Below are 26,840 nucleotides of genomic sequence, written 5' to 3'. Positions count from 1 at the left end.
ATTTCCTGCGCTCCATTCTTTATTTCTTCCTCTACTCCTCGCCCGAAATCCCCAGCGTGGCCGCACGAGGTCGCCGTCTGCAGCTGGTCCTCATCCCTGATTGACGGTTTCCAATATGTCACTATGGCAACAGAGAGAACGACCAATAAACACCAGGGGCGTGGCGTCAGAGCATCACGCCCCGCCCTTCTCAATTCATCTTTTTTCTAAGCCCCGCCCCTCCCGCTCTCTTCCCCACGTGTGCCTCGTCTGGCTGGGTGAAGCCTGTGCTGGTAGCAGACTATAGCTATAGGAGAGGTGACTGCTGACAGGGCAGGTGGGCGGGGCCGGAGCTGTGATTGACGCGCCCCCTCCCCCAGACTGAGCTGTGGCTGCAGTGCGGGATTCGCCAGTGTGAGGTCGGGAGTTACCCGAGTACACCCGCGGGGGGGGTGCCCACGAGACTGTAAACACCCGCGGGGGTCCAGAGTGGCACGAGTATACCCCAGGGAATCTATAGTGTTCGGCGTACACCCGCGGAGAGGAGGAACAAAAGGGATCGGCGTACACCCGCGGGTTACAGCCGGGCGGAGACTTGATCTGGAGGAGCTCAGAGCCGGAGGATAGCCGGGCTGGATATAGAGATCGGTCCCCGGTGCTGGATATACGGTCCCCGGTGCTGGATATAGAGCTCGGTCCCCGGTGCTGGATATAGAGATCGGTCCCCGGTGCTGGATATAGAGATCGGTCCCCGGTGCTGGATATAGAGATCGGTCCCCGGTGCTGGATATAGAGCTCGGTCCCCGGTGCTGGATATACGGTCCCCGGTGCTGGATATAGAGATCGGTCCCCGGTGCTGGATATAGAGAGAACTGTCCTCACTTGGATATAGGGAGAGCGGTCCCCGGGGCTGGATGAGCGGCTAGCCTGCTGCCTGTCTTCTCGTAGCGGGTGTCGTTGTGCGGGTCCCCCAGACATGCTGGGGCCGGTGGGCTCGGTGCTGCTGCTGTTGCTGGCGGGTGTCTCCGGACTGGAAGGTGAGATGCGGATCGGTGTGATGGAGCGGTGCACACTACGTGTTCTGCCTGCTAATACGGACACACGGGGGTCGGGACCGGGATCAGTCCCTGCTGGTCCCTGGGGCGACTACACGACCTGTGCCCTGACACCTGTGGCTGAGCCCGGGCCTGGCTGCGTCTACTGGCGGTGCATTACCAGCCCCAGTATGCCCATTGTTGAGATGTCATTTCCCAGCAGCTGTGTACCCCGCGGTTGTAGCCCCAGCCTGTATCTCTGATGGCCCCCTGTGTGGGAGCCCCTCACCTGTGCAGTTCCTCTTTGTCCAGGGTGTTCACATGGCTATAATTTGGGGCCACACTCTGCACAATAGCCGGGATAGCTCAACATGGCGTGCGAGGGGTGCAGCCTGGGAGGCTCAGCTTTCCCCCCATAGGGCTTGAAGCCTTCTTTAGCCAACCTGTGGCTCTCCAGCTGTTGGAAAACTACAATTCCCATCATGTCTTGGCATATGGGGAGTTGTAGTTATTGAATAGCTGGAGAGCCACAGGTTGGGGAAGGCTGCTTTGGTCTATGTGGCCAATATGGCAGTGTTTCCCAACCAGGGTGCTTCCAGCTGTTGAAAAACTACAACTCCCAGCATGCCCGGACAGCCGAAGGCTGTCCGGGCATGCTGGGTGTTGTAGTTTTTCAACAGCTGGAGGCACCCTGGTTGGGAAAGACTGGCATATGGAAGCAGTCGCTGACTCCCTGTCTAGTTGGGGTCAGGCATTGCCTGGAAGGTGTTGAAGGCCTCTCCCATTCATATGATTGATCAGTGTTTTGCCCTTTATTGCTTAGTTAGATTTCCTCTGGCTGTTCCATCTTTTTTGTCGCCTTAAGGTCTTCCATCTTCCTTGCCTTAACCTTTTAGGATACCTGATGATAAGAACAGGGCGGGGTAAAAGTTCCCAAAACAGTGGGTGACCATTTCCACTCCAGAGAGACCCCTAGGAAGTGTAAACTTGGGGGGAAAGACAATGATCTGACCATTTGGATGGCTTCTTAGCATAACTCTATTATTTTAATGGTGTGAATGAAGGAATAATGGAGTGTCGTTTCCTCTTTAGTGGATCTTTTGTGTAACTTGCTGGACAATAGGATGTGTGTATATGTGTTAATCATTTCTGGTGCTGTGTACTGTCACATTCTTCCTATTCTTAATGCCAATTAGTAAAGTCCCTCGCCCCCTCCTCTTTTTCAGTCCCTGGGAATTGTCCATACTGATTCTGTCCAGGTGAAATGCGCCATCATGTGACCTCACATTCTTTTTCTTTTTTTTTTGGTTATGGGGGGGGGGACTCCTGTCCTGTATCTGGAGATCTATTTACATTAGGTGGAAGTGGTAAATAGATGGGAACATAACAAAGCTTTGACCAGTGCCTGTTGGATCTGACCAAATACAAATATTTAGTGCTTTGTATGATGGTTTATGTTTACATTTGTGTTGTTTGTCGCTGCAGATCTCTGTATTGTACAATAAGAGCAAAATCTACTTCTCCCTAGAACAGTGTTTCCCAACCAATTTGCCTCCAGCTGTTCCAATGTGCCTCCAGCTGTTCCAATGTGCCTCCAGCTGTTCCAATGTGCCTCCAGCTGTTCCAAAACTACAACTCCCAGCATGCCCGGACAGCCAAAGGCTGTCCGGGCATGCTGGGAGTTGCAGTTTTGCAACAGCTGGAGGCACCCTGGTTGAGAAACGAGAAAGACCCATGTACATGCAACAATTGATCACTTTCTACAGGGATTAGAGATGAGCGAATTTACAGTAAATTCGATTCCTCACAAACTTCTCGGCTCGGCAGTTGATGCCTTATCCTGCGTAAATTAGTTCACCCTTCAGGTGCTCCGGTGGGCTGGAAAAGGTGGATACAGTCCTAGGAGACTTTCCTAGGACTGTATCCACCTTTTCCAGCCCACCGGAGCACCTGAAGGCTGAACTAATTTACGCAGGATAAGGCATCAACTGCCGAGCCGAGAAGTTTGTGAGGAATCGAATTTACTGTAAATTCGCTCATCTCTAACAGGGATAGAAGACAAATTAATAATACAAAAAAAAAATGACAATTAAAAAATAAACAGATTTATGAGAACGTACAGAGTTTTACACTTATAGTGTAGCAGAATCTAGAAGTGACTTGGATTAGCCCACCAAAATGGCTGCTTTCTCCGTGTTTTGGCAACAGGTATTGAACAATACAATTCCTGAATGCTCAATAAATGCAGAGGAAAGACAAAGAAGAAATAGATTCATTTGTCCTGTATAATTACAGAAATCCTCCTGGCAGTGTAACCGAGTATAGAAGTAATCTTCTTATGTACCACACCTTGTCCGCTGCGGCTCCTTTTTCGGGATCATTCACACTTGTGTTGCCTTATTAGGCTGCATTCACACCACGTTTTTGCAATACACTTCCCGTATCAGGTTTTTGATGAAAAACAGATTCCTCAAAACCTGACTAAACTGTATCAAAATGTGTGTACAAATTTTAACCTGTATATGGTTTGAAAAATGACATCCGGTTTCATCAGTTTTTTAAGAAAAAAAACATACATTTTTAACTTTTCACTCCATTATGAATAAAGCTTCACTTGTTTGATTGAAATTCCAATAACAACAACTGTGCAAAGTCAAAAACCGTAAGGTGCAAACCGGATGGAACTGTATGCACATACGGTTCTGTACTGTTCCCATTGACTCCCATGTTAAAAGAAAATGTATACGGTTTCATACAGTTTTTCACCCGGACCAAAAATCATGGTAGACTACGGGGAAAAAACTGAGAAAACCGTACAGGATGCAAAACGGACACAACCTGATGCATCGTTTGGCATACAGTTTTCAATGGAGAGTCAATGCATACGGTTTTCAATACAGTTCCATACGGTTTTCACATTGAAAATGTATACGGAAACTGTATTGCAAAAACGTGGTGTGAATGCACCCTAAGGCTGGGTTCACACCACGTTTTTGCCATACTGTTTTCAATCAGTTTTTCTAAAGAAAATTGTATGACAAAAAAACTGTAAAAAAATGCATACAGTTTACTTTTTTCCATATGGTTCCATCTGTTTTTTTTTGCCATACAGTTTTCTTTAGAAAAACTGATTGAAAACAGTATGGCAAAAAATGTGGTGTGAACCCAGCCTTAACTGTATCAAAACGTGTGTACAAATTTTAACCCGTATACGGTTTGAAAAATGATGTCCGGTTGCATCCGTTTTTTTTAAGAAAAAAATGTATACGTTTTTAACTTTTCATTCCATTATAAATAAAGTTTCACTTGTTTGAAATTCCAAGAAAAAAAACTGCAAAGTCAAAAACTGATGGTGAAAACCGGTTGGAATCCGGTTCCCATTGACTGCCATGTTAAAAAAAAAAAAAAACTTATACAGTTTTTCACCCGGACCAAAAACGGACACAACCTGATGCATCTTTTGGCATACGGTTTTCAATGGAGAGTCAATGCATACGGTTTTCACATTGAAAACGTATACGGAACTGTATTGTAAAAAAAAACGTGGTGTGAATGCAGCCTTAGAATGTGAAAGTCATAAGAAGGTGAAAGAAAAAAAAGATTGCGTGCAGAAAATATTAATAATTACATAATTCTTTGTATGGTATTTGTTTGTTTAAAATGTGCCCACGTCATGTTTTAAACCAACATTTGACACTTACACAAGGTAAAAGCTTCTGATGTATACCTATGAAAGTCTGCAATGTATCATACTGTATAGGCATAGAGTAGGAGACATAACCTATATACACCCAATGTAAAAAAAAAAGTATGCTGTGTGGTATATATTATTATTTATTGACTGCAGTAAGGAATAGTGTTGTCTACTACTCTTATCTGTACTGGAAATACGTGTACTCTATACTGGCCGAAATTTATCATTGTCTTTAGACTGTTTTTTTTGTCTAAAAAGGCACAAAAAAGGCACAAGCAGGGTTTATTTGCGCCTTTTTTTTTGCCATTTTTTCCCCCCCTTTTTGGTCCCTTTTGGCTTACACATTTCTGCAGATTTTCACTTACAATCCACTGATTTTGGCAATACACATGATATGGAAGGGTTTTATGAACTGAGCCTTTTTGTGAAAAGGCGCAAAAAGGGCACAAAGCCACTGAAAAGTCTCTAAAACTACACCAGCCCAGACTTAGCTTAGCTTTTTGGTGTATGTGAAGAGAGAAATTTCAGAAAATGTCTATCTGCACAAAATGTATCAAATGCTCTGTGTCCATTTAATAAATTTGGCGCTCCTACACATTACCAGCACAGAAAAAAAGGTGTAGAAAACACCTACAATGACAAATTCTTCACTTACACCTACAATGACAAATGCCGGCCATTGTGACTAATGCCAAAAGGACAATTTTGGCCTTGGTCACATCAGTGAAGCCTTGTGGTTGTGTTTGGCTTCTACACAAACATAGGGTGATGTGATCAGGTCCTTTATAAAACAACAAATAACATATTTGTATCTTTTTCCATTTCTCAATCTATTTTGACTATTAAAAAAAAAGCTACATTTGGGGGCATTGGGGGAGATTTATCAAAACCTGTTCAGAAGAAAAGTTGCTGAGTTGCCCATAGCAACCAATCAGATTGTTTCTTTCATTTTTGAAAAGGCCTCTGAAAGATGAAAGAAGCGATCTGATTGGTTGCTATGGGCAACTCAGCATATTATTTCTTTGCCTTTTGCTTTCTTGCTGCGATGTAACATAAGGCCCTGTTCACACTTACAGGATATGACATTGATTACATATTGTGTGTTCAAATCATTTGTAATCGATGTCAAACCTACTAACCTTCTTTATCCCGCATTTTATACCCCATTCACATGCAGTGGAAAGATTAGCACAGTTTTTTTCTATCCTCACTGTGAGGGGAAACAAATCATGTGACCAGAATGAGAATATTCATTCATCTTGGGCATTCCACACAGATAAGCCATGGATTAGCCCCCAGTGAATGTGGCTTATTCTTGTGTGGATCTGCCAGCACAACCTGCACATCCATGAGCCTCAGCCATTTGTGAATAACATGTCAGGTTTGCCACAAAACCACCCCATGTAAGTGTACCTTAAAGGGCTATTCCAGCATTGACTGTTTTGTTTTTTACTGCACCCTCACTTAAAAAACAAACACTCACCTGGTGACTGGCTGAGTTGGCATTTACTAGAAGGATGACATGTCAGAGGAAACAACGGAAAACAGCGTGGATCCGCAATGGTGGGGGATTGGGGCAAGCGAGTATGCTTCTTTTTGTATTTGAATGCATCCTGGCTAACTTTTAGAATTTTTAAAGTGCTGGAATACCTCTTTACATGTACATTTACGTGTAAGGCCATGTTCACAGGGTCATGTGTTATGGCCGCAATATGTGTACTCCATGTAAAGTGAACTTAGATGACCATAGAGTCTAGTAGGTTAGTAGTAGTAGGTTTGACTTGATCTAAGAGTGGTCTGGACCCAGAAGCTGTATTAAAAACACACACAAAAAAAAAGCTGTTTGTATGTATAAAGTCAAAACCATGCAGAGTTGGCACTACAAGGATTTAATAAGCGGCATGACAAAGGGTTTTAAATTAAGTTTCCATAATTTTTTTGCGTTTATGGATGGAAAAATAAAAGCTACGCGGCAGAGTGTAGAAATGTCCCAACATTGTTTGACACTTTTTTTTTTTTTAATGTCAAACAAAAGGAGAAATGAGTCGTAAAATGTGACAAATTTACTAATAAAGTTTGATATAGGTTTTGGTGCAGAATAACATCACCACTTCAATACATTTTATATAGAATATGTCATCAGAAAATTACCCTTTTTTTTTATTTATTTATTTATTTATTTTTTTAAACCAAGTTTCATGTTAAACATATTTTTTTTAGAATTGTGGTGATGTTGTTTTTTTGTTTTTTTTTTTTCATTTTTTAAATTTTACTCTGTATATTTAGAAATAATTCTGAAATCTTGTCATTTTCGTTTTGGCCACTAGGCCTAAAACTAAGCTGAGACTTAGTTCTGTCTGTGACGATAAGGAAGAGGCTGCTGTCATATTCCCTTTAAAGGGTTACTTTTACTTAGAAAAATAAAATAAAATTAAAAACCCTTTAGACATGTTGCCCGGACATGTCAGTAGGTTTTACTCGTATCGGGTCTTAATCCTAAAACGTGCTGCGACCACTAGTTATAAGCCAGAGAAGTGCACAGCATCGCTATCAAATCCTAAGCCTGCACATATGACCTTTTTATAGACTTCTATAGTGAAAAGGTTGGATTTGATTGACAGCCAGGGAGTGAGACTCTGGGCAACATGTCAACATGTGTGTTTTTTATTTATTAATTTTTTAAACGATAGTAACCCTTTAAATCAAACTCCTTTTCTGTAAGTGCCCTGTGTGAACCCCACATAAACCCTGCCTGGCTTACTGAAGTGCTTTTTGCGTGAGCTGGTACAGTAGAAATACGTCACCTCATAAGGGCGAGAAGTGATAATCTCACATAATTCAGTGTGCCCATATCTACTCTGCTGTCTGTACTCTGATCTAGATGAAGCTCGCCAGGGTTTGTTATGTCTGCTCTCTTGTGTCTGTTTTTGGACTAGTGAAAAGGGTAGAAACACAGGTGTGTCGTAAGTTTTTACACCCCCTGGATTCCTGTGTGTTCACATCTCTACGGCCAGTTTGTTACTTATGTGAGAGACACTTGGTTCCTTCTCCCACAGATGGTGGGGTGCAGAGTGTCACTTTTTGTTGCTTTGTTGGGATGTTGACTCGCTCTTTTTATTTTTTTGTGCTACATATGCCTTGGGATGTTTTCACATTTCTGCATTGTTGGTTTGCTGTTTATTAGAGGAGCATACAAGCAATTTACCCATTTGTTTGATGTTTAGGAGCAAAATATATAGTTCTTTGTTGTAATATATATATTTATATCTCTTATGGCGGTTCCACAGTATTTGACGGTATATACGGTAACTCAATGTGTGTTTATATGTTCCAGCATCACGTCCAAACGGCTAAAGATATTAACATGAAACTTGGCACACATGTTAATTATATGTCAACAACAAACATAGGCTAGGTTATTTAACCCTTACTCACCCCCATTTGCAAGAGTCAGGGTTTTATTTAAAGTCCCATACAAGTCTATGGGAAATATGTTACTGCATAACTTCCAAACGGCTGGAGATATTTTGATAATACTCGGTCACATGTTACTGATATGTCCACTTAAAAAATATAGGATAGTTAATTTAACCCCAACCTACCTAGTGCTGGGCAGTATGCCCAAAAATGTGTATCACAGTATTTTTCAAACTCATGGCAGTTCCACGGTATTTGACGTTTTTTTTTTCCCTTCTCATCTACCCCTTAACCCCCCCGAATGAATTATCAGCCGCAGTGCGCTGGGGAACTAATTATACATGACCGGCCGCGTCCCACTGGCTTTCAGCGCTTGCAGGAGGAGGTGACAGCTTCCGTTCTCCATCCTGCGGCTCACAACTCATCCATTTCCAGCGCCCACGGCTCACAGGAAGAGAAGGAGAGCAGCGCCTGCGGGTAACATTATTGTGGCTGATAATTCATTTGAGGGGGGACGACCGGTATTGCGGTATAGGGAAAAAATTCATATCGTACAGAAAAAACACACTGGTATTCGGTATGAACCGGTATATCGCCCAGCACTAAACCGACCCTCATTTGCAAAGGTCGGGGTTTTGTTTAAAGTCCAAATGCAAATATATGGGAAATGTATGTTCCAGCATTATTTTAGTATGGCTGGAGATAATACTTGGTCACGTGTTACTTATATGTCAAACAAAAATATATAATTGTTAAATTAACCCCTAACCTTCCCAAATATGTGAAGGATGGGGTTTTTGTTTCAAGTCCCATGCACGTGTATGGGACTTCTGGTGCCTTACTCCACAAGCTCCGCTCTGCATCTCCTGGTGAATGCATCAGTTCGGCTGGTAAGCCACACCCTCCCATCTCACAAAGACACGCCCACCTTTTAAGCCACACCCCTTTTATTTTCAGTTTACAATATCTTTACCACAACACAGCCCCACCTGAGGACAGGATATGAGGATTAGAAATGAGGATTGCTATGAGGTCGGGATAGGAGGTCGGGATATGAGGATAAGCTATGTGGACAGGATATGGGGTCGAGATATGACAACAAAATATGAGGACAGGATATGAGGTCGGAATATGAGGAGGGGATATGAGGAAAAAAGTTTCCTCCCTTTGTTGCTTTTCCTCCCCACAAGGAAAAACCGGGCAGTGCCGGGTACTCCGCTAGTATTCTCTAATAAAGTAATTCCATTTGCTTTGTCTGATGTATAGTTATCGTTTTATTGTAGGAGTCGACATACATATTCATGTAAAATACAGACCTGTTCTGCCTCCTTTTTTCTGTTAACCAGATTGGAAAACATGTTTTGTAGCATTTCCATTGTTATCTGCAGAAATTGTATTCCAGGTGTCTCCTCCTGTATCTACTGTATTGCGTAAAGGGGTTTATTCACACTGATCCTAAGCTGTGTCTGAGCAGTTTTATAGCCAATATAAAGGATTTCAGAGAACCTTTGGTATTTATTCTCTGGGTTACTTAGGTTGTCAGTGTTTGGTAACATTTTGGAACTGACTTGTGTCAGAAACATGCGATGATGCTGTAGATTTCTGATTCCACCCTTGGTATGGATTTTTCATGAGTCTTCATTAACCCCTCCATTTCCTGTGTACACAGGATCAATGTCAATGATACCTCTTGAAACCAGAAACCCATTGTGCGTGTCTAGACTTACAGATGGTCCTGTGTGTTTGCTTTCGGGGCAGCTTGTACAGGCTGACTTTCCTATGTTTTTACTGCATCGGGACCATGAAGTTTTGTGTGCTGATCACACCCTGTTTCTCTCTTCTGGTTTGGGCAGTTTGAGGTTTACCTTTATTGGAATTTGTGAATAATCTGTTTTCTCAAATATAGAGTTAAACCACTTTGGTCCTAGAAGGAATGCTGGGTCAAATATGTGTTTTGTTTGCTTACTTTTGTGTTTTTCTTGCTCTTTTATGTGACTTGTTTCATGATTATTCACCGCTAGTCTCCTGACCTGATCATATGTATGTGCAAGCTTATGTAAAGATCCGTATACATAAATACACAATGATTCCTGTCCTTGGGCTTTGCCAGCATTTGTTTTCACTTAAACTTGCTGTTTCTCTTCTTCAGTCAACCCTTTGTGCATTCGTATGGAACGTTAATTTACATATGAAATTTTACATGTTAGTAAATTAGAATGTGTGGATTAACATTCCCATTGTGGTAGTGCATTAGCTATCCTTAGCAGGCTAAGCTGTGTGGTTTTTTGTTTTATATAAACGTATTTTTTTATATATATATTTTTTTGCTTGTGTCCATGCCACTTTTACATCAACGTTTGAGCAGTTTTAGAGCATATTACATGCAGTACAGATCTATAATATGACACCTATTAAATTCTGATGCCTCGCAAGGTATTTTGTGTTCTTTAGAGATAATCCAGAGGTATTCTCCCCTAGAGGCATTGCAATATGGCAGACAGAGAGGGAGGAATCTATTATGTGGAGCAGTTTTCTTGTGTATTGGCCTTGCCCTTTGGGACAGTGCTCTGGGCTTGGGCCCTTGGCATGACTGTGTCTACTTTTTGGCTTACATTATATCAGAATCATATCTTTGTCTTTTAAAAGATAGCCATATTGGGCTGAAATTCTGAAAATAAAAAACAACAAATACTGTGATATTACAGGCTTTCTATATCATTAAGGTAAAACTCTCTGTATAAAATGGTACTAAAAGCGTTTTTAAGGGGTAGGATTTCAATGTATATATCAAATGCCCTTCCCATAATGTTGTCTCAGAAAACCTGTCGTACTAGTGGCCTTCCGACCAAATCCAGCTGCCATTGGCAGCACTTCTGAGTCTATAATTTGTCATCATGGTATCATATTATCATGAGATGAGCAGACAGAATGTTAACCCACGAGTGAACAATGCAAGTGACCAGTGTGCAGGATGATACCGTGAATGGACAAGAGAAGTTTCTAGAATTGGATTAGAAAAAGCTGACAATGCTATCCAAATTCTCCGAGCTCTGAATAGTAGTTGTTAGTGGCAGAAAATCCCTTTCATACATGTATTGCTCACACTTGGTGTTTCACATCCTTGGACATGTTCCCTGTAAACAAAGTGCTTGTAGTGGCCCAAGGATTGCATCAAATCTTACAGTATATTGTCAAGGGCCAGCATTAACTGTTGTCTACATGTTATTCGGGAGCAGATAAACCTAACAAAATCCCCATATAGATGCACACTTGGCTTGGCCGAGCATGCATGTGTTGTCAGTGGGGAGAGGGGGAGTAAGCTGTTGCCAGATTATCTGACTTATCCCTCCTGAGAGCAAAAAGGATCAGGAGTAAAAGTCACCATATCTGATCCTCTTTTTGGAAGAAATCTTTGACATACACATAGAATAAATGGTCGATCCCAGTGAAATCAGCGGGTTCAGCTAACCTTATATAGCCTCTTTTGGGATAAACCTGATCATCACTTTAAAGCCGATTTTACCCCAGTGTGATACAGCCATATACACCAGTGTTACCGCTGCAAGTTCCGGCCTGACTGGATTTCTGATGACCCAACGTGACAGCTGTCAGTTTAGCTCATCAGTCCTGCGGTAAGGCTGTGACTTGTGACTGTAAACGGGGACCCAAAAAGGCATATTTGGGTTCTGTTAGATAAAAAATAAACCCTGACATTTGTGTGCTCATATTCTTCTTGCCTGCTTATTTCATATTAAGGCACGTGCACACGGCATAACATTTGAATATGTCTTTTAATGATTTTGGGGTGGTTTGCCAGTCATAGACTACTAAATGACATCGATCCTCTGTCTGTCATTCCATGTCCTGGCCCTTTGCCCAGAATAATGTAACCGTATGATACAACCAGTATCAAAGTTCATCTTGGCAAAATTCCTGGATTGTTACCATGGCAACTCCAGGCAAGATTTATAATGACCGATGTAACATAACTGCAAAAAATTTTGGGGAAAAAAAAAAAATAGCTACTGGCTGAATACATATGTAACGTAGTACCCACTTAACACTTTACAGGCTGTTAAGGGTTGGGCTGATTGCTTGTAAAAAGGGTTTTAATTTACTTGGCATTTTGTAGGGCATGCTTATGTAGAATTTGCTTTAGTGCGACATCTTGGGTTTATTGTAGAGATTAAGTCTTCAGTTAGTGGCCACAGTGCTGCTACTTTTCCCAAAAAAAAGAAAAGAAAATCATCGAGACAAAGAATAAAAATGCATTGGTCAATGCTGAAACATTAATCTGTCCCCAAGTCTTAATATTAAATATCATTAGACGTTACCCCCTGGAGCCATTTTAGCATGGCAAAGGGCAGCCAAAAAGTCCTACATTTTCTAATATAGGCCTGGAAAAGCTTGTACATGTGTGCTTACACCTCCCCCTCAACAGGGGCCTTTTCTAAGCTGAGCTGTCCTGTAGGGAGGGGGTCTCCCCGGGGACTGTCTGATGGAGGGGGTTGTGTTAGGATTAGCTTTCCCTGTTTTACACAGCAATCTGCACCAAATCCAGGCCTTTCTTTTTTTATTCTTTTTTTCCCCTCCTTTTTTAATGAGAAAAATGTGTCCAACTTGAAACGTAGCCAGGGTTAGAAATTACACTGAAACCTTATGTTGTAAAGAGAAATATTTCTCAGGGAAAAGTGTTGTGTTGTGTGTACTTATTTTGTATATCACTCTCTCTATATGGTCTGGTGGTTCGTGCCTTGCAGAGATCCCTCAAGGGCTTTTTTCTTTTATGGGAAGTAGGAAGCAGTATACCAGAATTTACAATGAAAATATGACAAGCAGCTCTGGGAACTTGGGAATCATTAGTTTAAATGACTTTAAAGGTTAGCAAGTTACCTCATGACGATAGTGAGGAAGCCAGGAAGATATTCGCTGAGAAAGAAAAAGTTTTTGAAGGGACTTTTAACTTTTTAGATGTTTTTCAGGAAGTTTTATTTTGGGTTTTTAACGGGTCACTGTTCTTATGGCTTCTTGCTACAATTCCAAGTACGGATCCGGGATGAAACTTTGAAGGCAATGTCCTTGTGACACCGGGTAAGGTTTGTCTAAATAGTATGTAAAATCATAGTTCACAAAGCCCAGCGGATAAGCCAAGTAGCGCAAGAACAGGCAGTAGAATGCAAATCTATCCAACGGAGATATATATATATATATATATATATATATATATATATATATATATATATATATATATATATATATATATATATATATAATATATAATATAATATACAGTGATCCCTCAACCTACAATGGTCTTATCTGGACCATTGTAAGTTGAAACCAGACTCAACATACAATGCTACGGACAGTCCAGATCTGTGAAACGCGTCAATGGCTGGGAGAACCGACCAATCAGACTGTGCAATTTACTGGTAAAACCCTTGTATTACTGAAGCGTATGCACTGATCGGTGTCTGGTAGCGCCCCCTACAGTACAGTACTACATGTTCTGTACTCTTTACCTGTTAGCTGCTCCTTTGGACACCAGGTGAGGGCGACTCCATGTTACTTTTTTAGGACATTGCGTGTTCTGTACAGGACCCCTGAAGACGCTCCTGTCCTCTACATAGACCAGTGTTTCCCAAGCAGGGTGCCCCCAGCGGCTGCAAAACTACAACTCCCAGCATGGCCGGACAGCCGAAGGCTGTCCGGGCATGCTGGGAGTTGTAGTTTTGCAACAGCTGGAGGCTCCCTGCTTGGGAAACACTGACATAGACAGTGATTTACAGCTCCCAGCAGATCTTTATTACTTTTATATGTAAGACTTGCTTTATCTACTTTTATTTTTCTTTTAATTCTCACTTTTTTCCTATTTTTTGGATGACATTTTGGTGGCTTCAGAACCAATTACCAGGTTTCCATAGAATTCTGGTCTCAACATACAATGGTTTCAACATACAATGGTTGTCCCAGAACCAATTAATATTGTAACTTGAGGGACCACTGTATGTATGTGTGTGTGTGTGTGTGTGTATATATATATATCTATCAGGCCGTAAGAAGCGCTTTGTGTGCGAAATTGCCGGTGATCGCCTTCTGAACGCTATGCACCAAATACTTCCCGGTTCCAACGGCATCTCCATGTAGGAGCTTTTGGTCGCGTTTCTCGCGGTGAGTGCAGATATAATTTCTTGCAGCTTGCTACCTACCATATATATATACATACACACACAAATGTAACGTAATGTAAACAGAGCAGCCGTGTCACGCACCAAAGGCATCAACAAACAGTCCCATAATACCGGATCCTTGGATATGTCGCTGACACGCCCAATTTGAAGTCTGCATAAGAGCGAAAGTGTGTATTGTGACAGCAGGGTATAAAGGCAGTCTCCCTTCCGTCTGTATTGTAAAATCTTAGTGCTAAGGGGAGTGCATGGCCTCAGAATCAATGCGAGTCATAAAATTCACTTCCCACCACATTGTACCTAGGAAAACTAGGTTTACTGCCTGGGAAAGAGCTAGAGAAGCTGCAGAATTAGCAGCTCTAGAATTAGATCTGCCACAATACCAGAAATAAGATATAAGAACGTTCTTGGCTCCCCTTCCCCCACCACCTCCTGTTCTGTACCAAACCCTTTGTAAATCCTCTCATTGTAGTTTGGCAACACATGTGTAATGTAATACTAATAAAGAATCCTTGTACAAAACAGTTTCAATACATTGGGTTTTTTCAGGTCCCTGCCTTAAAGTGACTAGTTAGTGACTTTTATTTATTTCTTTTTTTAAGATGTTTCTGTTGTCTATCCTATTGCTATTAAATCAACACTGTGTTATTACTGAATTACATTTCTACAGGCTTAACCCTTAAGGACTCAGCCCATTTGGGCCTTAAGGACGCAGATAATTTAATTTTTACGGTTTTCATTTTTTCCTGCTCGCCTTCAAAAAATCATAACTCTTTTATATTTTCATCCACAGATTAGTATGAGGGCTTGTTTTTTGCGCAACCAGTTGTCCGTTGTAATGCCATCACTCACTTTACCATAAAATGTATGGCGCAACCAAAAAAATACTATTTGTGTGGGGAAATTAAAAAGAAAACCGCAATTTTGCTAATTTTGGAAGGTTTCGTTTTCACGCCGTACAATTTACGGTAAGAGTGACGTGTTCTTTATTCTTTGGGTCAATACGATTAAAATGATACCCGTGATAACATACTTTTCTATTACTGGTGCGCTTAAAAAAAAAAAAAATCACAAACTTTTTAACCAAATTAGTACGTTTAAGATCCCCCCCCATTTTGAAGACCTATAATTTTTTCATTTTTCCGTATAAGCGGCGGTTTGAGGGCTGATTTTTTTGCGCCGTGATCTGTTCTTTTTATTGATACCATATTTGCTTATATAAAACTTTTAATACATTTTTAATAACATTTTTTTGGAATAAAATGTTATAAAAAGCAGCTATTTTGGACTTTTTTTTTATTTTTACGTTCACGCCGTTCACTGTACGGTATCATCAACATTTTATTTTAATAGTTCAGATATTTACGCACGCGACAATATCAAATATGTATATAAAAAACATTTTAACACTTTTTGGGGGTAAAATAGGGAAAATGGGGCAATTTACGTTTTTTATTGGGGGAGGGGGTTTTTCACATTTTTTTTTACTACTTTTTTTACTTTTATTTTTATACTTTAATAGTCCCCATAGGGGTCTATTCATAGCAATCATTCGATTGCTAATCCTGTTCAGTGCTATGTATAGGACACAGCACTGATCAGGGTTATCTGTCATCTTCTGCTCTGGTCTGCGGGAAGGCAGATCAGAGCAGAAGACTCCCAGAAGACAGCAGAGGCAGGTGAGGGGACCTCCGGCTGCCGTGCTGGATGATTGGATCGCCGCGGATCATCCAATTAAGTGACCACGATGCTGCAGATGTCGTGATCTGTATTGATCACGGCATCTGAGGGGTTAATGGCGGGTCCCTGGCTGCGATCAACAGCCGGGACCTGCCGCGCATGATCCGGGCATCGCTCCGATGCCCGCGGTTATGCTTAGGACGTAAATGTACGTCCTGGTGTGTTAAGTACCACGTCACCAGGACGTACATTTACGGTGCTCGTCGTTAAGGGGTTAAAGGGGTATTCCAGGAAAAAACTTATATATATATATATATATATATATATATATATATATATATATATATATATATATATCGATTGGCTCCAGAAAGTTAAATAGATTTGTAAATTACTTCTATTAAAAAATATTAATCCTTTCAGTACTTATGAGCTTCTGAAGTTAAGGTTGTTCTTTTCTGTCTAAGTGCTCTCTGATGACACGTGTCTCGGGAAACGCCCAGTTTAGAAGCAAATCCCCATAGCAAACCTCTTCTAAACTGGGCGTTTCCCGAGACAGGTGTCATCAGAGAGCACTTAGACAGAAAAGAACAACCTTAACTTCAGAAGCTTATAAGTACTGAAAGGATTAAGATTTTTTTAATAGAAGTAATTTACAAATCTGTTTAAATTTCTGGAGCCAGTTGAGATAGATAGATATATAGATATATATATAGATATATATAATTTAAAAAAAAAAAAAATTTTTCCTGGAATACCCCTTTTAATGTCTTGGGTGTTAGCCATTCACACATGGGCAAGCTGTATTAGGGTATCTACTGTAACATGCTGCTCTCATGCCTTATTTCGTTGGTATCCCCAATATCACCGATGAACTGAATTTACAAATACAACTCTTTTCTAGGTTCACATAATTGTTGGATAGTTGATATTTGTGTTTCTTCAATATAAAATTCATCAGCCTGCACACAAGCAGGAATATATTGGTGTGCAAATGTAAGAAACCCTTATTGAAAGTGAAGGGATATGTTTCCAGCAGACATAAGATGTATTAATAATTCAGTATCGAGGTGGTTCTGTATCTGTCTTTCTTTTCACATGCCTCCTCCTTCCACTGCTGTATCATTGTGAAGCTTGAACTCTTGTATATAAACAGATAAACCCGCTTCCACTATGTTTTAGGAACAATTTCAATGGATTTACAGCCTGTTATTATAAATTGATATATTGATTGTATATATTGAAAATCTAATCAATATTTTTATTGTGATTTTTGTGATTAGCTTGCTATTTTTTGTTGTTGTTTTTATTCCCTTTTGGGGGGTGGTGTGACCACCATAAATTTAAACTTTTTTTATTTTTATTTTTTGTATTGGTCCCTATGTTTAATGTTCATTTTCTGTTATTTGGATACAATTGTCATTTGTAGTTTTGCATCTACTGCGATGATACAAGCAAATATTAGAAATTTTGTAAAATGAGATCCTATTCCTTATACTCTATAAGACCCTTCTTGTCATTCCCCCTGGATTTATCATTGATCCTTCCTTTTCTTGCTAAATCCATACAGAGAGATGAGACAATCAGCGGAGGGATCAGGTTTCATGCTGCCCATATAAGTTTATGGAGTTGGTGGTGGGGGGGGGGGAGTAGACTCTCTCTAAGTGTTTTACTGTCTCAACCCATTGCTAGATTTACATTTCACTCTTCTTTTGTACACCATTGTGCCACTGCTTTTGAGGGTGTGCTACAGGGATGTAGGGGAGCAGAATATCTTCTTTTATGTTATAGGAGACATTACAGCAGCTAGTCTACACCCACTCTGGGGCTGAGCTCAGGAAAAGCTTGCAGGGTGGAAGACACCAGAAAATACTAGATCCAAATCATATACTGGCTATAGAAATACTTCTATTCCATGTGTACACAAGACTGCTTATTCTCAAGTCACCTAAAAAAAAACAAAAAAACAAGGTAATTGCCGAAACCGATAATGCCCAAAATCGTTATTATTGGCCGATAATATCGGCCAAACCGATAATCGTCCGATCCCTACTATAGGGCATCTGGACCTCCCTCCATTAGTGATTATGCAGGCATTCCTACATCGTGGAGGGTTGTTACTACAGTGAATAAACCTTCCCTCCCCAGTTCAGTGTCAGGTGATCTGTAAGGTAGAACAGTGTCGTCGGACTGGTTAACCTTTATGAGTTTTGGAATGTTCATCTGATGGGTGGAAAATATTTACCTATGTGTCCTTTTATCTAACATGTAACTAGTTTATTTTAAGTAACTGAATTCTTGCTTTGCGCTGCCATAAAGTAAACTTACGGTTTTGCTTATTTAGGTAGTGCTGCCTATGGATCCAAGTATATGGCATATACTTGTACTTGACTGTATATCAATATGACGTAAAGAGATGCCTTAAAAACGAAGGGAAAGATTTATCAAAACCTGTGTAGAGGGAAAGTGGTGCAGTTGCCCATAGCAACCAATCAGATTGCTTCTTTCATTTTTAAAGAGGCCAATGAAAAATGAAAGTAGCAATCTGATTGGTTGCTATGGGCAACTGCACCACTCTTTCTCTACACAGGTTTTCATAAATCTCCCCTTTTTCTATTCCTTGTAGAAAATATACACTTACCATCCGTTGTCAGCAAGTAGTCTTTTAGTATTGTGATAAATTGCCGAGCTTGCGCTAATCTGTATTCTGGATGAATAATGGAAAATTATTTTGCCAGGTTCCATATGTCAGGGCTGTAAAATAGGATATTTTTCAATCTGCTACTTTAAGAAATAAAAATGAAAATGATAAAGCAGATGACCATTTTTTGCTGCCCAGATTATTTCTAAATTGTGGATTGCTGCTATGTAAAGTATGCGTGGCCTGTACCTATGGAAGCCTTGACTATGACTGGATCTGCTTCACAAAGATTGTCGGCTAATGCAAAGCCGATCTGCTGAAAAAATCTAAGGTAAAACTGCAGTTCAGCGCTAACGCCATTGGTCGCTTGCTTTTAGGTTCATCCGCAAATAAATACACCGTCATTTGCATATGTTTATAGTGATAAATGTTCCAATTATAGTTGAATACAAACAATTGGATTCTTCACAACCCCGCGATGATTACTATGTATTACATACAGATGTCTGGCTCAACTGTTGTGCGGAACATGTAGTAAATTATGGAAAGTCTATTTTCCACTATACATCTAAAAGCCAAGACTAAGAAAAAGGGTCACTGACATGCCAAAGTTTCTAGTGGAGAGGCAGGTAAATATTTTTAGATGCCGTGGTGCTCCACTTATACCTCCAGGCCTGTTGTACAAACTCATCGGAGAGTGCTTGAAATTATCTCATTTGGCGTCTCCGGCTGTACTTAAGAGTCTCCATATTTTACAGCTGATGTCATTGCTGCCAGTGGGTAGAACGTACAGATGCACACAATGAATGTCCATGTAGAGGCATTACACTTCAGTGAGGACCAGCATAAATGATTCAGCTAATTGAAAATGTTTCAAAATGTTGTATGTAACAGACGGGAAAAGGTAACACCTATTTCCCAGAATTGCACAACTAAATAAATAAAAAGTTAATTCCTGGTTAAAATACATATGCTCTATAATAAGGAAGTCCCATGAATTCGTGAAAAATACTTGACCTAATAATAGTGGGGAAGACTTGTCAAATTTGCATAATTGTGAAACCCCACTACTACTTTTTTTCGATGTAACTGACTGTAGCTAAAAAGTTGTTGGCACTTTAGAGAGTGCTGTATTTACATCTGCATTTTTATTTCCATTTTGCTCCGTCATAGGAACAGAACAATTTGAAATTACACCAGTGCTGGATGGACTGAATTATAGAGACAGACAACGACTGACAAAACCCATTAACTATATGGAGTCCATCAGGGTTCCGGCATGGCGTCTGGAATTTTTCTGGATGAAATAATGTGAAATGCAGCACTGTTGTATTTTATTTTTTTTTCTATTTCCCCCAGTAGTTTTTCTTATGCTTACTTTGGAGGCTCCCGATGGAACCTCTAGTGCAGACATTTATGAATCTAGAGCCTACTGGACTGTGAGAGACACTGGTGCACTATTGCTTTTCTGTGTCCAGTAGTAAGGTATAACTTGTGGAAGAGTCAATTTAACTTCTGGAGTGCTTAGACCATGTTCACATCTGCCTTAGAGGTTTCTTTAGTAGCCTCCATTGCAAACAAGCTTAAAAATCCAGGAGTGTTTTATTTTTTTCTAAAATGCTGAATTCTATGGTTGAAACTAGACCCCCAGTATAGTATTCTCCTTCCCGAGAATTGGCCAATGATCAGCTGACGAATTAAAAAAATACTAATTGGAAAACATCGGCTGATTGGGTCTTTTGAGTGACCATTAAAATGGTACTCTGCCCCTAGACATCTTATCCCCTATCCAAAGGATAGAAGATAAGATGTCAGATCGCGGGGGTCCCGCTGCTGGGGACCCCTGGGATCTTGGCTGCAGGACCCACCTGTTGCGGCTTCCGGCAGCGCTGGAGGCTCTCATCCTAACGCCTCCCGACCACGGTGACGTGAGATCGTGATTTCACAACTACGGCTTCCGGAAACGCTGTAGGCTTCGGCTCCCGACCACGGTGACGTGAGATCGTGATTTCACGACTACGGCTTCCGGAAACGCTGTAGGCTTCGGCTCCCGACCATGGTGACGTGGGATCGTGACGTCACTTCTCCACCCCCGTGTGACGTCACGCCCCACCCCCTCAATGCAAGTCTATGGGAGGGGGCGTGATGGTAGTCATGCCCCCTCCCATAGACTTGCATTGAGGGGCGGGGCGTGATGTCACACGGGGGCGGAGTCGTGACGTCATGATCCCACGTCACCGTGGTCGGGAGCCGAAGACTCCAGCGTTTCCGGAAGCCGCAACAGGTGGGTCCTGCAGCCGAGATCTCGGGGGTCCCCAGCGGCGAAACCCCTCTATCTGACATCTTATCCCCTATCCTTTGGATAGGGGATAAGATGTCTAGGGGCAGAGTACCCCTTTAAAATCATTGTTATTGACTGCACATTGCCGTGTATAAATGAGTGGTGCGTAGCCAACATAAGCAGTCTTTAGCGATCTTTCGTTGACCGAGCAGTGTGAAGACTTGGCGCCGATCGAAATCGGTACTTGACATCATACAGCCCTGGCCTGGGTAAAAGGGCTTTGAGGGAGCTAATCTACTGAGATGTGATGTCTAGGTGATTTCGGGAAGTTTGCCCCTCCCTTTGTGTGCTCGATTGAATTCGCTGCCGTTAAAAAAAAAACATGTACGATGCCAGTTTTCTGTTCGGCTGATGTTTTACAGTACTTGTTTTCAGCTTTGGAAAAAATGCTGAAATTAAATGACAAAGGCCATCGCTGCCAATTGCTGTCCTGTGATTCTTAAATGTGCAAATATTATTTTTATGATAATTTGCTCTTTTAAGGTTGGTTTCCTTTTTGGAGGGGTTTAAAGGTTAACTTTCCTTGCTTCATTTTCATAAACTAGTGAGTCGCCGGGGAGGAAAAGCAGCTTTCCGTTTTTCATCAGACTTAACAAGGTTATTGGATGGGTCATTCTGCATCTAATCAGGACAGGAAAAATAACCCTTCCCACCATACATATTTCAGCCTTGTTTTAAAGATTGCTGCAGTTTTGATGAGTCTGAGCTGGTAGAAATGTTAATTAAAGTCAAGGGGCGCAATGTTCATATCAGCTTCGTAGCAAAGTGACGGTGACATTGGCGCTGTGGAGACTTGGCAGCTGTTTAAACTTTCTCTGAAATGATTCACTGGGGACTGGAATGGTGATATGGAATACCATTGATGTACTGGTTTTGTGAAGAGGACACACAATAATTGCAATTGTTATCATCCATGTGTAAGGCTTTGTTCACCTTTGCTCTCAGTGTTGGTCCAATTCCATATCATTTCCAGGACCAATTACTGTAATGTGTTACAACAGATTCCATTGTTTACAAAGAGACTCTTACCAAAAAAAGCATCTACCATGTTTCCTGACGAAAAATGACTGTAGCAACTGACATACACACACATATATATATATATATATATATATATATATATATATACACATACATACATACAGTGGTCCCTCAAGTTACAATATTAATTGGTTCTGGGACGACCATTGTATGTTGAGACCAGAACTCTATGGAAACCTGGTAATTGGTTCTAAAGGCACCAAAATGTCATCCAAAAATAGGAAAAAGTGAGGATTAAAGAAAAATAAGTAGATAACTAATATAGATAAAGCAAATCCTTACATATAAAAGTAAGAAAGATCTGCTGGGAGCTGTAAATCACGGTCTATGTCAGTGTTTCCCAAGCGGGGAGCCTCCAGCTGTTGCAAAACTACAACTCCCAGCATGCCCGGACAGCCTTTGGCTGTCCGGGCATGCTGGGAGTTGTAGTTTTGCAACAGCTGGGGGCACCCTGCTTGGGAAACACTGGTCTATGTAGAGGACAGGAGCTTCTTCAGGGTCCTGTACAGAACACGCAATGTCCTAAAAAAGTAACATGGAGTCGTCCTCACCTGATGTCTAAAGGAACAGCTAACCCTGGCACAGGTAAAGAGTACAGAACATGTAATACCTCCCTGTACTGTAGGGGGCACTACCAGATACCAGTCAGTGTATACGCTTCAGTAATACAGGTAAAGAGTACAGAACATGTAATACCTCCTTGTACTGTAGGGGGCACTACCAGACACCAGTCAGTGCATACACTTCAGTAATACAGGGGTTTTACCATTGAATGTCCATTCTGATTGGTCGGTTCTTCCGGCCATTGACATGTTTCACAGATCTGGACTGTCTGTACATTGTACGTTGAGTCTGGTTTCAACTTACAATGGTCCAGAAAAGACCATTGTATGTTGAAACTATTGTATGTTGAGGCCAATGTAAGTTGAGGGATCACTGTATAATGCTTTTGACTTGACAAAGGGAGGACTCCCGAAAGCTTGTATTTACAAAATACTGTTAGTCCAATAAAAAAGGTATTACAAGATTTTGCAACATTCTATGATTTTGCATCCGCATCACTGGACTGATACGACTACTCCAAACTACTGTTATGTGTATTAGGGATCGACCGATTATCGGTATGGCCGATATTATCGGCCAATAATCACGATTTTGGGCATTATCGGTATCGGCAATTACCTTGCCGATAAGCCGATAATGCACCGCCCGCACCGCGACCACCACCCCACCGCACCGCGTCGCACCCCCCACCGTGATGCTGGGTGGTATACCGGTATGGATTTTTGCCCATACCGCTATACCGGTCGGGCCCCTCCCCCATCCTCCGAGTCAATAAAAAAAATTAAACTTACCCGTAATGGGGGTGGTCCGGGCCATCCATCCATCGTTCCTGTAGTGTCCGGGGGCGTTCCGGGTGAAGAGTGAACCGGTCCGGGCTGTCCTTCTCCGGCGGTCATCTTCTCCACTCTGGGCAGGCTCCGGCCTAGTACACTGCATAGACGCCGCTACGCCGTGACAGGTGCGGCGCTGCGTACGGGCGTCACTGCGCAGCGGCGTCTATGCAGCGTACTAGGCCGGAGCCTGCCCGGAGTGGAGAAGATGACCGCCGGAGAAGGACAGCCCGAACCTGTTCACTCTTCACCCGGAACGCCCCCGGACACTACAGGAACGATGGATGGATGGCCCGGACCACCCTGACAGGTAGGGGGAGAGAAGCGGGTGGCGGCGGCGGCCTATGGCCCCGCAAAAGCCACTGCAGATCATTTATTTAAAGCGCCCGCTTTAAATCAATGATCTGCAGCGGTGTCGCAGGGGGTTAAATAGCCGATACCTTATACCGGAATATCGGTATAAGTTATCGGCTATCGGCCCTAACCTCCACCGATTATCGGTATCGGCCCTAAAAAAAAACGATATCGGTCGATCCCTAATGTGTATATATTAAAAATCAAGACATACTGTAGCCTCCCTAGATAGACCAAAGTGATGCCATGGCCTTAGCAGACAGGCCGAGGGGATGCTTGGGCTTCTTACCAATTGTGGTTAAAGTCCATGTAAATCTACAAATATTGCTCTGTCTACTACTATTTTTCATATAAATTCTGTATAACATTTTTCGCCCTATAGGACGCACCGGCATATAAGACGCACCCAATTTTAAAGGTGCAAAATCTAGAAAAAAAAGATTCTGAATCCAACAGTGATCTTCAACCTGCTGACCTCCAGATGTTGCAAAACTACAACTCTCAGCATGCCCGGAGTTGTAATTTTGCAACATCTGGAGGTCCGCAGGTTGAAGACCACTGTTATAGGAGGTAATACACACGTGTCCCCGCTGCTCCGGACCAGTCACCGCTGCCTGGATGTTGCTCCATCGCTGTCGCCGCGTCCCCGTGGTGTCCCCGACGCTCCGGACGTCTTCTTCCCCGGGATCCACGCTCTCCGTTGCCGTCATCAGGTTGCTACGCACGCCGCTCCTATTGGCTGACGGGACGGCGTGCGCGACGACGTGATGACGTCGAAAGAGAGCGCCGGCCATGCAGGGAGCAGACACCGAGGAGGCAGGTAAGTTCCCTCCCGGTGTCCTGTAAGCTGTTCGGGACGCCGTGATTTCACCATGGTGGTCCCGAACAGCCCGACTGAGTAGCTGGGTTAGTGTCACTTTCGCTTCAGACGCGGCGGTCAGCTTTGATTGCCGCGTCTGAAGGGTTAAAACAGGACATCACCGCGATCAGTGATGTCCTGTATTGTCCGCGGGTCCCGGGCTGTTGATGGCCACAGGGACCGCCGCGATAGGGGTGTATTCGCCATATAAGTCGCACCAACTTCTCCCCCCCCCCCCCCCAGTTTTGGGGAAGAAAAAGTGCGTCTTATACGGCAAAAAATCCGGTAAATTCTGTATAACATTTAAACTAAGTATAAATTGTAGATTGACCAGAGATTTTTTGCAGCCACCCAAGCTATGTCTCACCAAGAGCTAGGGGGCTCCTCAGGGATGAGGCTACCTAATAGTTTAAGAAGCACTGGTCAGAATGATACTTGCGTTTGTAGTTGACCCATAAGGAATTTGTTCTATTGCTTTTTGTTGAATACATCTTGAAACTTTCTGTACGTTAAAATAAAACTCCATCCGCACTGATTGGATCAAATTAGGGAGGGCTCCCCAGGAATTCTTTGGACACAGTTTATTATATGCAACATTACATCTGCATTTGTTCCGCTGACTAGTACATAAAGATCGGAAAATCGGCTCTCAGCAGCTGGTCCAATTTGTGGCACCCAGATGCTTTATGTATTTCTTCTTTAAAGGACGTTTTCTTCTAAAGCAAAAATAAAGTTTCCTTTTGCATACAATTTGTTGTAGAGGAAGTTGTGTAGTTCTTTTCTGTCTGACCACAGTGCTCTCTGCTGACACCTCTGTCTGTGTCTAGAACTGTCTAGAACAGGAATAAATCCCCATAGCAAACCTCTCCAGCTCTGGACAGTTCCTCACATGGACAGAGGTGTCAGCAGAGAGCACTGTGGACAGACAGAAAAGAACAACTTAATTCCTCTGTAGCATACAGCAGCTGAAAAGTATTGGAAGTATTTTATATAGAAGTAATTTACAAATCTGTTTAACTTTCTGGCACCAGTTGATTAGAAAAAAAATTAGTTTTTCACCAGAGTACCCCTTAACACCATTATGCATTACTTACAGAAGCTGCAAATATTGTACTAAAACTCTGTAACATATTGTAAAATGTTACATGACTGTCTTTAATTTTAGTGAGTCCAAATACTCTTTACAGTTTAAAGGAAAATGGTCACCGTGATCACCCACACTAAACCCAATACACAGGGTTATAGGGTGGGTGACCAGGAGTCCACAGAAGTGTCACATACCAAATTTGGTCCAGTAGTTCCTGTGATATTGCCTAGAGAGCTTCCATGCTCAATTCAGTTAATTGCATGCAGGAGGTGGGGTCCCGCTGGCTTTCCGCCCCTACTTCTTTTTGTCTCCTGAATCAATCTCCCTCTCTTGGCATATTCATATTCTGTGCTGCGCTTTGAGGCAGGAGCGCATGCGCCGTATGTTTACAGACAGCTCTTCCACTAATCTGCTAGATAATTTTTAATCTTAGAAAGACCCCTTTAAAAGTTATAACCACAATCCACCTCCAAAAATGGAACTTCAGGTGCTGAGGGACCAGGTAGTATGAGCAAAAAACTTTATTTCCAGCATGCAACGCGTTTCGCGCATCTGCGCTTCATCAGGCATATGGTGCCTGATGAAGCGCAGATGCGCGAAACGCTTTGCATACTGGGAATAGAGTTTTTTGCCCATATTACTACCTGGTCCCTCAGCACCTGAAGTTCCATTTTTGGAAGTGGATTGTGGTTATTTCTGTTTACTTGTGGAATGGCAGCAGTGGGCTTTTGATATATACTCTTTTCCATGTTGTGCTGGCCGTTGCACAACATTTTATGGTAAGCGCTTCTTCACATTTAGCGTTTGTCATTATTGGCGATATTACACCATCGAGCGCTCCTTCTCTCCATTTTTCTAGCCCTTTAAAAGTTGACACTTTGCTGGTGATTTGCAGTAAATTTCATAATAGTGTAGAATGTGCTGCAAAATCTTGTCTAGTAGCGCCTTATTGAAATACAGGGAGGGTGTTGAAAGGTAGCTGCCAGTTCGACAAGTATTGGGCAATATGGCTGGTCTTGTGTATGGCCTGTGTGAGACAGGTTACATAAATCATTTGATACATTCATGCTATTCAAGGCGCTAAGTTTTTTTTTCTTTTTAATGGGGTTATCCAGCATTAGAAAAACAGCT

The 26,840-nt window shown here is 42.0% G+C and overlaps 1 protein-coding gene across 2 annotated transcripts in view; it reads left to right on the top strand.

Moving 5' to 3' along the window:
* Positions 1-308: 308 nt before the first annotated feature.
* The window catches only part of EPHB3 (EPH receptor B3), a 44,437-nt gene continuing 17,905 nt past the window's right edge, over positions 309-26,840 (top strand). For both annotated transcript variants that reach the window (XM_056565673.1, XM_056565672.1), the window contains exon 1: positions 309-1,016. In XM_056565673.1, coding sequence (XP_056421648.1) covers positions 956-1,016 — 61 coding nt within the window. In that variant the 5' untranslated portion in view covers positions 309-955. The remainder of the gene's footprint in view (positions 1,017-26,840) is intronic.

Source organism: Hyla sarda, chromosome 3, assembly GCF_029499605.1.
Source record: "Hyla sarda isolate aHylSar1 chromosome 3, aHylSar1.hap1, whole genome shotgun sequence".
Lineage (NCBI taxonomy): Eukaryota > Metazoa > Chordata > Amphibia > Anura > Hylidae > Hyla > Hyla sarda.
The sequence above is the reverse complement of the archived record's forward strand: the minus strand, read 5'-3'. Positions and strand labels throughout refer to the sequence as shown.